Raw genomic sequence first — 16,609 nt, 5'->3', positions numbered from 1 at the left:
TCCAGTTGAGCCGACGAAAAACCTTTTACAATAAATATTTAATTTAAACTAGTCAATCTAGATCTACTTTTTATGTTCTTTTCACCCCTTTATAAGTAAAGAAAGGTTATAGAGTCCTGTTGATTATTGAAAATGTATTTATTTAAATTTCTTGGCGCAGGAGCGTCTAACTCGCTGGAAATTAGATGCTATCTTCAGGATAAACTCGTTTTTGTCGAGTCCTGTATAATCTTTGCGGACTCCTGATTATCTCTTTTCGGCTCCTGACTTCGCTGAACCTTTGAAACATTTTGAATCCATGCCAAAGCATATTCTTTGGGTATACCTCTTGACAAAGCATGCTTCAGTTCTTTTCTTTGCTTGCTTTTTAACCTTACAAAGGTCGCCTTTCGATGATGAGGGTTATTATATGACGGCACTTCAGATTTTTTCGGAGTTGTTTCGCTCTCTTTTTGGTTATTTATGGTTAAAGATACATCTGTTTCGTTCTGAGTTGATGCCTTCGGTGTTGATTCACATTCGTTAATAAATGATTTCGAATTCATTTTGCATTAAATTCTTTAAATAAATAAACAACAAAACAATAAATAACATATGGGAACGTACATAACTTACCACTTGGTAGCCAAAAATTAAAACAAACGATAAATATTCAGTGATCTTAAAAGATATTAATATTTTTACCAAGAAATAACTATATAAATGTCTATCCGAATATTGTGTTAGACACCAAAAATATTTTGGTGAAATATACAAAAGGGCTTTCAAAATGTGAGTAAATGTTTCATGTGACTAATGCACTAATTCAATTAATCGTGTGACTAATTCACTAAATTAAGTAACAATGTGTTTAAAATGTTGCATATATAACAAATTTCAAAGGACTACATTATTTAAGTCTATACAATTTATTTAATAAAATTGTTTCAATAAATTGGCTTATTAAATGAGAAAATCATGTAGATTAAATTTACTTCATGATTTGCCAAATTAATTTATATCTAAAGTAGAGATTTACTTGGATCTTCAGTTCATTGTAACTAGCGATCGTCTGGAAAAGTATTAAATTAATTTATATCATAATTTTCATGTTTAAGTTTAACGTAAAATAAACATCATATTTATATTGCGTATTGGTTAACTTAAATTGTGTACGATTTCTTAGGGCCTTAAATAATTATATCCCTTTAAACCAATATATTTAAAATAAGCTGATTTCTGATTTTAGTAGGAACTAGGTTGGCAGCTCAGGCAATAAATTAGTATTTTTCAGTATTTATTTCCCATGTGGCAACGCACCGGCGGCAAAACCAAAACAAATGACCTTCCCTCAGCAGTCTGGTAACGTCTCGAGTAGTCGGCAAGCTTCGCCTTTTTGCTCTCCGTTTTTTCTTCCTTTGCGACCAGGAGCTTTTTTGCAGCCCAGCAGTTTTCCTCGAAACTTACGCCCGTGCAGATTAATGGCCGGAAAATCATAGTACGGAAAATTCGATTTCTCAACTTCTGTGTGTGTGTGTGTAAAGATTTTTAACTTTTCAGCTTGGTTAAACAAAAAAAGAAAACACAAGCGCGCGCCCGCCTCTCTTTTCGCGTTGTTATACGTGTGTGCGTGAGAGTGAGTGAGAGAATTATGGTATAAGTGCATAAAAATTATGATAGCAGAATTCCCACGGTCGCCGACGAATGTGCATAGTGAAAAGCGGAAAAGCAGGAAAATTGCCGAGGGGTTTAATTTGCAGAAGGAAAGTCGCAAAGGCGTGAAATCGATCAGAGCGAATTCGGCGTTGTCCTCGGAAATTAAGGCGAATTTAAGTTGGCGGGGCCAAGAGAGTGTTAAGGCTGTCATCAGCTGTGACGTCGGCAGCGACAGCTACAGCGACGCCGGCAGAGAGAGAAAGCTTGGCCAAAAGAAAAGGTCAAACAAGCAACATCATCATCAGGAACAAGGAGCAAAAGGACAAGGAGAGAAAAAGGAAGACGGGGAGAAAAAACAACAACGAGAGCAAGATAAGCTCAGTCAAAAAGAGAGGATAAAGAAGAAGCACCAGCAAAGGGCAATTAAGAAAAAGAAGAAGCATTGCACGTTAAGGGCAAATAAGAAGAAGCACCATCAGCATCCCCTCATACACAGCAAAAAAACAAGCCGTGTCTTATTTTTAGATTATTTACGCCTGTGTACCGCCATCGAAATTGTCGCCGTCTCCTCAGCCGGCTGTGGTGACGTCCGATCAGGCTGCAATCACGCTAACAGTAATAAATACGCCGCTAATTACGGCAATTCGCGACATTTCGAGCATAAAACCGAAATTTATGCTCTATATCGTCACCTGGAGATCGGTGGCCCGCTCGAACAAGTGCAACAGCAACAGCAGCTGAAAGTCGGCCAAATCCAGATCCGGCTGCGCTTTGAGATGCTCTTCGCCGAGCCACCGCCCCCTCCGCCCATCCAGGGCCACGCCCCCACCGCCCACGGCCATGCCCACGAGCCGGAGGATGTGCAGGATGCACATGCGCCACCTGTCGGCGAACAGGTGATGCCGATGTTGCAGGATCAGCAAAATGACGATCTTTTGGCAGGTAAGGACAATTCATTCGTATTACAAAAGTTAAATTGGAACCAACCTAAGCTTATGACTTTAACATCAAGTTAAAATATATCTGAAAATATCCATTAAAACTTGTTTTAAGCTCTTAATTTTTAAAGCATTTAAACATTTTTAACTGAACTGTACTTTATTGCTGGGAGTATTTGGGGTTTTATGCTAACAAACTATTTTAATCATCATTATGTCGTCAAACATTAGGACTAAATTTAAGTGTGTGGTATGCAAATATGACTAATATATGGATAAAGAAAAACTGAAATTGCTGAGCCCTACATTCGAAATTCATCAGCAATAACTGATAATCAAATGAAATCTTTTTTTCCTAAAAGCATCGCATTGCTAAAATAACATAAATAAATCTTCTTACAATGTTGTCCCACCACCGCTTTTGGTTTAAGCAAACGCAACTGTTTATTTATATTCATACTGAGACATTGTGTTTATTTAAGGGCACTGCCCGGAATATGCAAATTATTTGTTTAAGCAGTACAAAAAATGTTGCCAACTGTTAATCATTTTTTTAATTTCACCCAAAGTTGCCGTATTCACAATCAATAACAAATAAGTTAGGGCAGGTTTTAATTAATTTGAAAATATAAGTCAAGTTATTGCTTTGAAATTTTACTTAAAGATATATATATATATATATATGTAATTTTTCTTTAATAGAATAGATTTAAAATTGAATATTTTTTTTGTGGTAATTTCTGTGTTTCATTTTGATATTTATTTCGAACGCCAAGAGAGGGCACTATAATTAGCTTTGATGACTGTTTTTGCCTATTGCCGATATATTCTTGAAAATATTTTGAAATTTCACATAAATAAATATCTAATGAAAACGTGTTATTCAAAATATTTGTTCAAATTTTAAATTATCTTTAAATGGATTTATTTGTGTTTAAGATCTCTTTAAAAAGTGAAATTCGACATAACTATAGTTCTCTTAAATATACAGAACTATGCTATACAATTTTTTTTTTTTGTAATTAATACAATTTGTTTAAGCGGAATTAAGGCTATCCTTTCTCCACAAAGGGATAAAGTAAAGCCAAAGACGGATCTAAAGTAAAAAGAAAATAATATGTTTACAAAAAAATGTTTTCCAACTCAAAATTATATTTTCAGTGCAGCCATAACTTTTTTCGTTAAAACTCTGAGGCGTATAAATTGAAATTTAAACTGAAGCTGTTTTTTATTTTGGAATTAGCCTGTTGGCGTGCGGACCGCTTTTGATGGCGGAGCTCAAGTTGTTGGGACACCTGATTAAAACATTAGGCAAGCGTTCTGGAATCGGAGAACCAAGTGTTTGGCACGCCGTGATCGTGACCTTTATGCACTACTTTGCCTGGGGCCTTCTCACCGTTCCCTTCATCGAAAAACTTTCGAGGTCCTTTGGATATCGCGTTCTTCTTGTCGATGGTTTGGTTAATGGAGTCCGAGGAACAGTTGCATTTGTGTCCGCGCCCATAATGGGCTCCATTTCCGATTCCAGGGGTCGGAAACTGGTGATGCTGTTGGCAGTGGCGAGTACTAACTTACCGATTCCATTCATGATGTTGAACGGTTGGTGGTGCCCCGCACTTTACGCTGTTAGCTCCGTTTTCGGCACCACTTACTCCGCATCTTTGGCCTATGTGGCGGATGTCACCAGTCTGGAGAATCGATCAAAAGGGTATGGAATCTTGGCAGCCAGCTTTGTTACCGGCATAGCATTCTCCCCACTATTAGGTAATTTCTTGATGGATTCTATTGGACCCGCAGCAGTAATTCTGATTGCAACCATCACTTGGTTGCTAAATATTGTGTTTATTATTTTTGGAGTGCCAGAGAGTTTGGTTTTGCATGAAATCAGTCTTGTCTTGGAGGAGACGAACGATAATCAAATGCTTATCAATGAAAACTTGTGCCAAAGAACAGAAGATGAGGAGGAGGAAGAATTAAACCTGGAGCAGAAAGCATTTATAAACAGTAAAGAAATCGAAACGATGTTCAATGAACAAGCAGGTTATCATATCGTAAAGCCTAAAGTAAAGGAACGAATAGAGATCGGTATTTTAGAAAACAAACTGGAAAAACCCATTCTTGAGCTGCAGGAGGATTCTGAAAAAGAGCAAACCATTGAAATAGTTAACACTAAAAAAAAACCAAAAACATAACCAAAACGGGAAAAACTTGATATATAAGAATGAACTGATACCAGAGGACAGTAAAAAGGATAATAAATTCACAGAAAAGAGGGAAAAACGATAATAATAACACTAACTCCCATCTCTGGGCGGTTTTACGCGAAAGCTATAAAGATAAAAACCTGTTAATGATATTTATCATATCATTCCTATCAAGTTTGCCTTTCGCGGGCCTAGAATCCACTATTCCGATCTACCTTAAAAACAATATGGGATTCGAGTATGAGGAGGTCTCCTTGATGTTGGGACTGCTTTCTGTGCTAGGAATCACGTCGAATATCCTCTTGGGCTACCTTGTGAGTCTAGTGGGTGCCAAGTGGTCGATCCGACTTGGCCTATTTTGCCAGCTATCGCAGCTGCTGTTGTTCGCATTCGGAATTCGACACTTGGATGCTCTGGCTGGGCAGTATAGTGGCTGCCTTGGGTACCATTATCCATCCCGCAACAATTTCAGTGGCTTCGATCTACGCCAGTCCCGTAAATCTGGGCGCTGTCCTTGGCATGATCGCTGGGATAGAGTGTTTGAGCGAGGGATTGGGTCCCGCCACGTTTGGAGTAATGTTCTACCTTTTTCAGGATGAGCCAAAGAATACTCAAACAGTTAAATCACCAATTCCACTTCCCTTTATGGTAAGTGCCACTGGGATCTTTGTGGCCATCATCCTGACTATTGCATTGAAAAGGGACACTCATGAAAAGAGGCAAAAGAGGCTCTACAAGATCACTAATGACGCGACGGAGGATCAAAATGAGCTGGAACCACTAACGAAAACAGTCCAGAAAGTCGGAAAAGAAAATGCTAGTTATGTAAAAATAGAGTTTGATGGCAACCATGATGGAACTTAATTGATTTAATTTTAGTTTAAAGTAATTTTATAAAAAATGAAAAATATTGGATAAGGGATACAAAAAACTACTAATTAAAGAAAAACGTTGTTTTTACTGATTTAAAAAAAAACGGCTCTAACGATTTCTTTTCAAATTTGGAATTAAAGTTCTGGAGATTTCTCAACTTTTGACATATAACATTTGTGGTTAAAAACCTTTGCTCGAGCAAGACTCCCAGGTTATGGCATTTCGATATAAAGTATGCATCACCAATTTGGTAGGGAAAGGGTCATAGTAAAATGTTTGTAAGAAAAAACTCAAAAATACATAAACAATCAACTAACTTAAGCAAAAAGGTTTGAGATCAAAGCAAAGCAAAAGCTGCAAGACTATAAAAACATCGGCTTGTTAATAATGATTTGTAAGATTTGTGGAGTGCCGACTGTTAATGACGCTACAAATCCTGATTTTCAGATGGTGTTCAGCTGAGATCAGGAGTCAGAACAGTGAGATCTGGCTTTTCAATACCCAATAAATATGAAGAATACAAAACAACCAAAACGTTTAATATCAATCAAAAACACCTTTTATCGAGGTAAAAAAAAGTCGATACGCTCAAAGAAAACGCACAAATCAAGGTTTCTGGTATTATTTTCATGGCCGTTTTGAGATTTGGGGATCTAGGTTTTCTAGTCTTAGGAAAAAAAATTTGGCGAGTATATATAAAACAAGGAAGGTTTTCTAGATTTATTGTTTATATTTATTTTAAGTATCAAGGGAAAAAACTTAAAATTATTGTTAGCTTGCATGAGGGTCCTTAAAAGCCAACATTTTATTGATGATTTATAAAACTTTTACGTACAATTTGTAACGCAACTTCAAAAATGAAAATATTAGTTTAATTAATAACTTGCTGCTCAATAAACGTTAACAACAAGCAAAAACAAATAATCTCCCAGTTACATTTTTTTAAATTTATTTCTTTCCCGCATATTTTACGAATAAATAACAAACAATTTTTTTTTTAAATTAAAGTCAATTTTTTTTTAACTTTAATTTATAAGATTCTGTATTCCTTTAATATTTACAAAAAATAAAATAAAAAATAAGTTCTGCGAAAAATATCGAATCCACCAAATATATAGGCCAAGTTTTTTCGTTTACTTTAACGATAAAAATCAGATCCCCCTCTAAAATGTGTTAGCCACGCTAAAAGACCGTATAAAAATAATTTCAGTTAAACTTGAATTTCTTTCTCAAAGTGCAAGATTTAGTGCTCTTTCAGTTGTATTCTCGCCATACAGATATGGCCAAGTTGGGTCTGAAAAAACTACTCGTAACTCTTGCCTCTATTTCGGGGATTGGAAAGCCGTGTGTTGCTCACGTTTTGGTCGTGGTTTTCTTGGAGTATTTCGCCTGGGGCCTGCTGACAATGCCCATGATAGCCACTTTGAAGGAAACCTTCCCAGATCACACATTCCTGATGAACGGTTTGGTGATGGGTGTCAAGGGAATACTCTCGTTTTTATCAGCCCCCCTGATCGGAGCATTATCGGATATCTACGGTCGGAAGTTGCTGCTGCTGATGACAGTGACCTTCACTTGCCTGCCGATCCCCATGATGACGATCGACAATTGGTGGTTCTTTGCGATCAGCGCGATAAGTGGAATTCTGGGAGTTAGCTTCTCGGTTGTGTTTGCCTATGTGGCGGATGTTACGACCAAGGATGAGCGGACCAGATCTTATGGATTAGTATCGGCCACGTTTGCCGCCAGTTTGGTGATTGCCCCGGCCTTGGGAAATCTCATCATGGAACTTTATGGCATTAATACTGTGATATTGATAGCCACGCTTGTTTCCACTTCAAACGTGATCTTTGTACTGCTGGCAGTTCCCGAAAGTTTGCCGCGAAAAGTGAGATCGGCTGGACTGAGCTGGAAGCAAGCGGATCCCTTTTTGGCCCTACTAAGAGTGGGTTCAGATCCCAATATCCTGCTACTGTGCATTGTGGTCTTCATGTTTCTACTCCCCGAAGCTGGTGAATATTCTAGTGTACCGGCCTACCTTAAATTGTCGATGGGATTCGGTTTCGTGGAACTGTCGATGCTGGTGGCTTTCATGGCCATTTTGAGCATATCGATAAACGTATCCTTGGGATCTATTGTAAAAATTATAGGTGCCAAGAAATCCATATTGTTGGGCCTATTTTTGGAGCTGCTGCAACTAGTTCTGTATGCCGTCGGAGATGAAAAGTGGCAAATGTGGCTGGCTGGAAATGTGGCCGCATTGAGTTCTATTACTTTTCCGGCCGTGAGCGCTTACGTTTCTCTATATTCGGATGGTGAAAGTCAGGGAGCAGTGCAAGGGATGATCACGGGAATGTCAGGATTGTGTAATGGACTTGGACCCGCTGTATTTGGTATCGTATTCTATCTATCCGACATGGACTTGAATGAAGATCGGCTTCTAATCAGGAGTGTAAATCGAGATCGAACTGCTGCGGGTCCGTTTATGTTTGGAGCCATATCTGTGTTTATTGGCATTCTTCTAGCCTCATACATTCCAGATGAAAAGACAGCTAGAGGCAGTAAAGAGGAATTTTCTGCCTTAAAGTACATCATTGAAATGGACGAGGAGGTGCCAACATCTTAGATTTATTAAAAATAAATTGATTTAATTTTTATGTTTGTTATTTTAAGACATCACTTGATTTTTTTTACAAATCAAATTAAAATTCACATAATGAAACAAAATTGTTTGTACGTTCTAAAAACTTGGTAGGTTATACTAAATGGTATATGGCAGTAAAAATAAAGGTTTTCTTTAAATGCTCTGTCCGTACATATTTTAATATACATAAAAAATTCTTATGTAATTGTTTGATTTAATGGGTTAAGGTATAGACGCTATGTCGTCCGTTGTCGTCATTTTATCAGCTACTTTTCCGCAGCCTCTCAGACAACGACCGCGTCTGTTTATTTTGGTTTTTGTTTTTATTTTTCTTGGCATTTTCCTACTATTTATTTATAAAATTTGATTTTGCTCTTCTATTTTGAAGCACAAAATTCACAACAGTTTATTGACTCTTACGTAAGAGTCTTTGGTTTTGTTTGTTTTGCTCATCAACATAGCCCAATCAGTAGCAAACAAAATTTGCCAAAAAGATAATTTATGCACAACAATTGCAGAATCCCATAAATAGATCAAGCTCCCCTGATGTCCCATGTTGCCCAATCACTTGGCAAACGAATATTCCTGTTTGGCTGACGTATTCTCTTTCATTTTTTTTGGTTTTGCTCAAACACAGGCAGCGCCGAAAACTTTCCATTTGAACAAGCGAGTCCCAATAAATATGTACGTAAAGCCCAGCGAAAGAGAGCCATAAAAATCAGAATAGAGTGTGATTATAGCGAAACACGTGCAGGCAAAAACCTATTCTCTCACTCTCTCGGTAAACTAAAATATTGGGAGAATGTGTCTCACTGGGAAAACACTATTTAACTGATATGCAGGGCCGGATTAGTTGGGGGCGAGGTGCCAAAATGGCATTCAATTTGGTGGTATTAAAATGATTTCACGTCTTACTAAACACATACAATTCTAGTACCGTATTATTAAAAAAGAAAACAAAATAATATATAAGGGAGAATGTATTTAAATTTCATCCAAGTAAATCACCTAATAACCTTTTTTCAAATACATTTGATCAAATTGTTCTTGTTCATATTCGTTTCTAAGCTATAAATAACTATCTAACGTAATGAAAATTCGATAAATCTTTAACTATTGTAAAATGTTTTTTTTTTTTAAGTTAGCAATCATATGTTATATTCCAAGTTTAAAGTTTTAAACATTCTGTGTGATATGCAATGTTCCAAAATGCATATCGTTTCCCAAATATTTGAATTAAATTGGTAAACAAAATGTTGAAAAATAAAATAGTTTACAATAAAGTCCTTTCCTGGGTTTCACTTGTAGCACCCCTTTAAAAGAATCCGCCCCTGTCACAAACTTTTATCTCACTATATGTTGCCAGGCTCAGTGGTTTTGTTGTTTTGGTTTTGTATCTCGTTTTTGCTGACTGTCAAATAAATGGGTTTTTTTTTTTTTTTTTTAGTTTTTTCAGCTTTTGTCAGCTGCGTCTGGGTGTTTGCCATTGGCCTTCAATTTAGGTTCTTTGCCGAGACCAGAGGTTCGCCAGTGTTATCACGCAGGCATTTTAATTTTTGAAACATATGTACTTATATTCCGATGAATCCACCAAACATACCGACATGCGTATGTACAAAAAAAGCGAAACTATTCCGTGAATCAGGAGCGAATTGCTGAGAACGCTTTTCATGAGACTTTGTTGCTACACAGGGAGAAATATTGCGGTGGTACGGGGTCGAAATCGATAAGCCTTGCCTTGATAAGATGTCTCCGGCCTGCTCTCTCTTTCGCTATTTCACTTTTCTACTAATGCGATGCGAATTTCTATGGGTTTTAATTAGCGTACCGAATGGCTGATGAAAGGGGAGAGCAAAAAGAATCGTTAGTTGCTCAAGCCTAGAATCCATTTACTGACTAATCCTACAACTGTTACTGTACCAAAATCCACCTCTCAAACGGAAAATTATGTCATTGAACTGGCATCAGGCGTCTCTTATCAATTATCTTGGAGCCAATCAAGAATTTAGCGCGTTACCAGGCCGAGAAATGGGTAATAATTTTCCCGCTGACCGATAACTCTTTGACCTTTAGCTGTAGACGATTTTGAGCTGAAAAATGCCCTCGAATCTGTTGCAAATTCTATTTCCTCCTGCCACTGAACTTTACCAATGTCAGACGAATTTATGCAAAAAATATATTTGGGTCTGGTTTTGCTTATGCTAAAAGAGAGGAAAACAATTGTGAGAGTAGCGTTGCTCAAATTTAGATACCCTTTATAAAAGCTGGCTGGAATTAAATTTTTACCAAAAGCTCATGCTATGCGATTTTTAAATGCGATCTAAATACATTAACTGGTTAACCTAATTAAAATTTTTTCTATAATCCTAATTAAATATTTAAAAATAACATTAGTGTTGTTTATTTTCCAGTGCTTTAAATAAATTCCTTAAGAAATATTTCTAGATATGTAAGTGCATAGTTTATATAAACATATTTACTTACGGTAAAAATAAAATTTCAAAGAAGCACAAAATGTATAAGTTTTTTTCTGTTTAAAAAATCAAGTTTCTTTATTTTTTTTAATTCGACAACATATTTTTGGGTACATTTTTAAATGGTTTAAGTCAAAAGTGATGATGATGATGATTATCATGATCTTTTCCTTCGTGGAATCGAGTAATAAATTCTATCGATAGGGTATCCAGGGTGCTCCAACACCACCAAAAGTCGACTCCCATGTGATAGAGCGATAGCGCGAACACGTGAGAGAGCGAGAGAAGTGTGAGCAAAGCATAGAACGCGATTAGTGGGTCCCCTCTTTCTTCGCTTTCGTACTCCTCTTTCTGCCGGCTTTTTCGGAATCTCCCATGCATACAAGGGCCTCATTTCGAAAGCCCACGTTGTGGAGATCGGATCGCTTTGAATCCCCAACTTAAAAACCTGTAAATTCAAAGACATTTATGTTTCTCACATTTAAAACTAACGCCTTAAATATTTTCCCTCGTTACAGGCACCACCAGCAACGTTGAGCTAATGGAGGCCATGAAGAAACTGGACGCGGATCTGGTGGCTCTTTTTGCCACCGCTGCTTCTGCCGAGCCGCTAAAGCAGAAACACCAGCAGGCCCTGTGGCCGGAATCCGAATCGGAGCAAATTGCCCAGGAGTCGGAGGACGAGCTGGTGATCACGCCGGAGATATTCCGTAGCTGCAACGCTTTGCAACTCCACTTGGAGGCACTGACCTTGCAGCCGGAGGGCACTCAGCGCATGGAACTGGTTCAGAACGAAGTGCGTCCCATTTTCACCGTGGAGTGCCAGCTGTCCGGTGATTTGATACGGAAGGTGCCGCGCTACCCGATGTTCCACATCATGCAGTTCGAGTCGGAGAAGTTCCAGAGCCTGACGCAGTGCACCCGGTTCGGGCAGACGGCTCAGCGGCAGGTGGATATGGAGGATAAGAGCCTGGAGGACCAGGACCAGAGCGCTGGCCATGTGGACATCACGGTTTGGTGGCGGGAGCCGGGCACCTGCCTCAACGAAATGCTCGGCATGGGGCGTCTGGAGCTCCGGGAGCTCTACAAGGCATCACTGCTCGAGCAGTGCAAGTGCGTGGCCATTAAGCGCCGCGATGTCCACCTGGGCAGCGTGTATGTGAAGGTCAGTCTGCTGCAGAATTTAAATGGAAACCCGGAGCAGCAGCAACAGCAGCAGGGTCAAAAGAACGAAAGTGGAAACAAGGCCGCAGGTGAATATATATGACTAATGTCGTGTGGTTGCCAATCGCAAGAACCACTGATTCTTGGGCCCCCAAATCGAATACAACTGATACAAGCTGAACCACACGACTACAACCACAACTTCCACCACGACCAACAACAAAACCAATACCAAAACCAAAACCACACGAGCCGCCCAAAACCACGCCCACGCATCCTGCACTTACTATATATATTATTGATTGCCGTTATCCAAGTGCTGCCCATCATTCTGTCAATAAATACTTTTTATTTTCAAAAAAGAAAGCAAAACAAAACAAAAAACAACCAACAAAATCAAAAACAAAAAAATCTGTTTTGTGTTTTATGTTTTTTATCCCAGCTATATATTTTAGAACATGTATTTTGTTTTCCAACAGCTTTGTTTGTGATCATGAGGCACAGTGGGTTGATGAAGTTTTTGAAACTCTTCATTGGATAGTATTATCATTAGGAGTTTAAGAATGGACCTTAAATCAATAGTCCGCTTTCTGTGAAAATTAGTTAACTATACTAAATTAATTAATTATACAAAGTTTTTAAATCATGCAAATGCATAAAAAAGGTTTATAACTAGAATTTTGAAGTATAAAAAGATTTTAGCTATCAGAATTTTTAATATATATATTTTTTGCATGTTTTCAATACTTTTAAAATGTTAAGGCTTTTCTAAATAAGAAAATTTGTTTACGTGTCATACGACTTTTTGATATGAAGAGTTTTCTGTCGATAACATTTTCCATTTTAAGTTGACATTATTTAAACTTGGCCATTTCCAATTTCCAATTAGTCCAATGATTTTAAATTAAAATGTATTTTCCTGAGGCTCTTATTATTTCACACTTGCCCACTGTGTCCACCGCTTATGATGCTCAAAATGCGTCAATTATCGTCCCGATTTGAGATATAATTGGTCTATTTTTAGCCCACTCGATTGAAGTAATCGGCCAAGTTGTCATTTGTCCGCTTGTTGAACACGTGCTATAACCGATTCGACCCGGTTTCACCCGCTTGCTGAGTACATTTTTACGTTCCGCTTGATTCGGTTTTTTGGATCCGATCGTCTGTCGTCAAGGCGATGAGTCTCCGGATCGAAGATCGCAGCTGATTCCGTTTTTAATAGCTTGTTCGATTCACAGCGTGAGGGTTCAAGGTCTACTTAAGAACTTTGAACTGTGATTAATACAGCCTTGCATGCCGCAGCCTATCTGCCGTTGACTAAATCACTAATCCTCTCTTGCGTTCTTAAATATTTTTCAGTTAACTGCAACTCAAAGGCCGTCTTAACGCCTCCCCAGCCGCCGGCCCCGCCACCCCCTCCACCCCAAGCCAACAACAACAACAGGGCCATATTGGACTGTGTCAATTTCATGGCGGAGACCAACAAAGTCCGTCTCCTCAGGGGCTATCTGAATGCCGGGGAGCTGCGTCAGTTAACGGCGCAGAACAAATCGGCCTGCCAGGAACTATCGCTTCAGCCCTTCTGGCAATCGCAGCCCCTCGTGGTGAAGATCGGCGATGGAGGATCATTCGAGCTGCAGGAGCAGTTCGCCATTATCAACGACGAGCGCTTCCTGCAGAGCGTCGAGCGGCAGCAACTGCTTCTGGAACTGCGTCCCCTGGGCGGAGTCGTCCGGCTGCCGCTGCACCAGTTCTTCATCGCCTACAGAGATGCCAGCATCACCAATCACCTGTGCAAGGGAAAGGTGCGAATGGGTTATTTGAAATGGAGGGTTTGCACCAACTATCAAAAATTAAAAAAAAAAAAAAGTTTGAACCTACATTTTATAACCTTACTATTTTTTTATAAAATCGAGTTGTATTGCAAACATATGTAAACTAAGTTGCAACTGAAAAGAACAAATTTAAGGTTTTATATATATAAGGTCCTACTTTAACCCACTTATAAAATGCGCTTTGCCTCATTATTGTGTTTTTCTGCGCTGTGAATTCAATGATTATCACTAATACGACCTGTTGTCATGGATAAAAAAATTTGTTTGGGTAACGTCTTAAAATTAAAATAAAATTGTTTGATTTTTAATACATTTGTTGTAAATCTACCACATGAAACAGTGAGAGTAAAGTTTTTTTTTTGACCACTCTAATGTTTTCCAAATGTTATTTGGTTAAAATGAATTATTTTTATTAAAAAAATTTTCTTTTTCTATTTGTATTATACTACGCTACTTATATTCAACATAATAATATTTCTAACTAAAATGTATTATTGCACTGAAATTTTTTCCGATTGTGTTTTGCACAATTTGCTATATTCAAGTTCAATGTCGAAAACCCGATTGATTACAGACTGACTATTTCTGGTTTTTCTAATTAAAATAATAATATGACTGATTATTTCTGTTGAACATGAAAATACAGCTTGGGTTTGGTTCGTATTGGTTCAAACTGAATTTGCATTCCCTTAAAATTTCATAGGTCCAGCACTAAAGTTTGCTTTATAACTTTCAGCTACCGGTTATTTCCATCGATGGCTGGGCACCCATTGTCAGTGCTGAAACCCAATCGCCTGTTGGGGAGCTCAAGGTGCTCCTGGCCATCGGCAGTGAGTCCCAGATTGCCCAACTAAAGCAGCAGCGCGGCTTCGACCAGGACAACAATCAAGTGCCGGCTCCAAATAGCACCACAGATTTACTGGACATGCTGCAAAATGCCATAACAGCTCCCGCACCAAGTAGCTCAACGCCTGTAATGCCGCCCCCACCTGCTCCTCCAGCGCCCAGCAACTTCAGCTTCCAACTGCGCATCGTTGGCGCTGCTGGGTTGCCCCTTAATCCCGGCTATGGCAAATCGAAGAAACAGGGCAAACGACAGTCGGCCGCCAAGCGGTTCCCGCCCAACGAACCGCCAAACACCTACGTGACCTTCCAGGCCGTCAACTGCAACAGTCAGACGTACAAGTCCCACGAGGGTTTGGTCTATGCCACGCCCATTGTGGCGAGGTCGACGAAGCCCCAGTGGCTCAGCAAGTTCCGGGTGGAAGTGAGTCGCGATTATCGCAGTAATGTAAGCAGAAATTGATGGCACTTCCATCAAGTATCGTGAAAAATACTCATTCATGTTTTCTTGCAGCCCCAGAAGCTCTTCATCTTGAAGCTTTGGAAGAAGGCCATTGTAAGCCCAAGCGGCAGCACTGAGCCGTCTCCCCATGAGGATGCCATCATAGGGTTCGCTGCCCTCAATCTCAACCAGAAGCAACCGGGCGGAGGCTTTCCCAGCGGATGGCACAACATAGTGGACTTTAATGGACGCGTGACTGGGGGAATAGAGGCGCATGTGGAGGCTATACCGCCCAGTGTGGATACCGTGATCGATCAGTTTGAAAAGTCCATGGAACTCGGTCATTTGCAGTTGGGTCAGGCCATCAAGCGAAAGTACACGGAGCTGGAGGAGATCTCGCAGAGACTGCGATCTCGTTTGGTGGATGTGACGGGGGAAACGCTAAAGTTTCCAGAGTTCGATGTGGACAGAGCATTGGACAGTTGGCAGCAGGACGGAGATGATGATGATTTAGCGGAGGATTTTGAACGGGCTCTGCGCACTCCCACGCCCCCCGGCTCACCAACGCCCTCCACCAGCAGCGCCGCACAAAATCCCGGAAACGTAAACGGCCAGGAATAGCCCAGGGCCAAGAGTCAGTTAAACATGTTTTTTCCTCTCTCCGCATCTCGATGTCGTCTCTGATATTGGCTCAAAACAGTAGCTAAGTTAACCACCTAGTGTTAGACTAGACTATATATAATACACGGATCTTGATCTAATATTATGCTGTACTTAAATTGGCATCCCAGTTTTGCCTCGATTCACCGTCTTATGGCTGTCTATATAGCATAAAATCAAAGCAAACAACGATCACCCAGCGATCGTTCCCATTGAGTTACAAATTGTCGATTGAATATTGTTTTAAGTCACGAGAGGATTTTCCCCTGCAACCACACGGAATATGTATTAGTTTCGGAACTGTGTTAATCACCTAAGTATTTAGACACTATTACTTAATACAAATTTAAATAAAAATTGCTAAAGCAAAATTAATTACTTGGATGTTGTTTAAATATATCAAACAGAGAGCTGTGTTACCTAAACCGAGAGCCAATAAAGTTTTATGTTACAAATTGGACATCAAATTAACTTGAACTGATTTTTAAATTTGATAAACTCATTGATTAACAGTTTTCAATTTGATAAACTCATTGATTAACCGTTTTAAAGCCATTTATTTGCAACAATTAAATTATTATCTGCTTTTCGAAGATCTACCTTATGTTTCTCCCTACTATTATGATAAATTGTGGTTACAATGCTTTCGCTTCCTAATTGATAACCATTTAGTTTAACTGTTGAGCTCAACAAATTCGATTAGCACAATCTGATGAAATTCTCCGCGTGTTCTGACTCACAGACCGCAAACTGAAATAATAAATATTTATGGCAAAATGCATAGACTTGTTGACAAACAAAATCTATTTGGCCTTTAATATAGTATAGAAAATTGTTTTGATTGTGAAAACATTTTGAGTTTAGTAAAAGTAAAAAGGCTTACAAGCCCACAAATTG

General features: G+C 39.0%; 3 protein-coding genes and 1 long non-coding RNA gene across 11 annotated transcripts; 3 read left to right on the top strand and 1 right to left on the bottom strand.

Moving 5' to 3' along the window:
* Positions 1 to 106: 106 nt before the first annotated feature.
* On the bottom strand, positions 107 to 754 carry LOC128260095 (uncharacterized). The gene is made up of 2 exons (XR_008268108.1): positions 616 to 754; positions 107 to 558 (listed from the first exon to the last, which is right to left on the bottom strand). It is a non-coding gene; the product is annotated as an uncharacterized LOC128260095 (long non-coding RNA).
* Positions 755 to 1,327: 573 nt separating this feature from the next.
* LOC128260077 (uncharacterized) lies at positions 1,328 to 16,087 on the top strand. 6 transcript variants are annotated; one of them, XM_052992778.1, is made up of 5 exons: positions 1,330 to 2,577; positions 11,287 to 12,021; positions 13,292 to 13,737; positions 14,504 to 15,058; positions 15,125 to 16,087. In XM_052992778.1, the coding sequence occupies exons 1-5, from the start codon at positions 1,653 to 1,655 to the stop codon at positions 15,671 to 15,673; spliced, it is 3,210 nt and encodes a 1,069-aa protein (XP_052848738.1). In that variant the 5' UTR covers positions 1,330 to 1,652; the 3' UTR covers positions 15,674 to 16,087. The 6 variants fall into 6 exon arrangements, with proteins under 6 accessions (XP_052848740.1, XP_052848738.1, XP_052848739.1 ...); XM_052992779.1 differs by lacking the exon at positions 1,330 to 2,577 and adding an exon at positions 11,025 to 11,218; XM_052992780.1 differs by lacking the exon at positions 11,287 to 12,021 and having other exon boundaries at positions 1,328 to 1,477.
* LOC128260093 (hippocampus abundant transcript 1 protein-like) lies at positions 3,826 to 5,692 on the top strand. The gene is given in 3 exon segments (XM_052992804.1): positions 3,826 to 4,726; positions 4,855 to 5,181; positions 5,183 to 5,692. Coding segments are annotated over 3 exon segments (1,671 nt in total). The 5' UTR covers positions 3,826 to 3,841; the 3' UTR covers positions 5,642 to 5,692.
* Positions 6,807 to 9,343, top strand: LOC128260081 (hippocampus abundant transcript 1 protein). 3 transcript variants are annotated; one of them, XM_052992787.1, is made up of 2 exons: positions 6,807 to 8,043; positions 8,113 to 9,343. In XM_052992787.1, exons 1-2 carry the CDS (start codon positions 6,930 to 6,932, stop codon positions 8,274 to 8,276), a joined length of 1,278 nt encoding a protein of 425 aa, XP_052848747.1. In that variant the 5' UTR covers positions 6,807 to 6,929; the 3' UTR covers positions 8,277 to 9,343. The 3 variants fall into 3 exon arrangements, with proteins under 3 accessions (XP_052848747.1, XP_052848748.1, XP_052848746.1); XM_052992788.1 differs by having other exon boundaries at positions 6,808 to 8,043; positions 8,099 to 8,206; XM_052992786.1 differs by having other exon boundaries at positions 6,811 to 9,340.
* Positions 16,088 to 16,609: the final 522 nt, after the last annotated feature.

Source organism: Drosophila gunungcola (genome assembly GCF_025200985.1).
Source record: "Drosophila gunungcola strain Sukarami chromosome 3L unlocalized genomic scaffold, Dgunungcola_SK_2 000014F, whole genome shotgun sequence".
NCBI lineage: Eukaryota > Metazoa > Arthropoda > Insecta > Diptera > Drosophilidae > Drosophila > Drosophila gunungcola.
Note: the sequence above shows the minus strand (reverse complement) of the source record. Positions and strands in the feature narration are given on the sequence as shown.

What these genes read in the sequence shown, in the direction of transcription:
- LOC128260077 (XM_052992778.1), top strand. Translation starts at nt 1,653, where the DNA reads ATGATAGCAGAATTCCCACGGTCGCCGACGAATGTGCATAGTGAAAAG. An exon ending in AAATGACGATCTTTTGGCAG is followed by an intron (nt 2,578 to 11,286) that starts GTAAGGACAATT and finishes CCCTCGTTACAG; the next exon opens with GCACCACCAGCAACGTTGAG. An exon ending in GTCGCGATTATCGCAGTAAT is followed by an intron (nt 15,059 to 15,124) that starts GTAAGCAGAAAT and finishes GTTTTCTTGCAG; the next exon opens with CCCCAGAAGCTCTTCATCTT.
- LOC128260081 (XM_052992786.1), top strand. Translation starts at nt 6,930, where the DNA reads ATGGCCAAGTTGGGTCTGAAAAAACTACTCGTAACTCTTGCCTCTATT.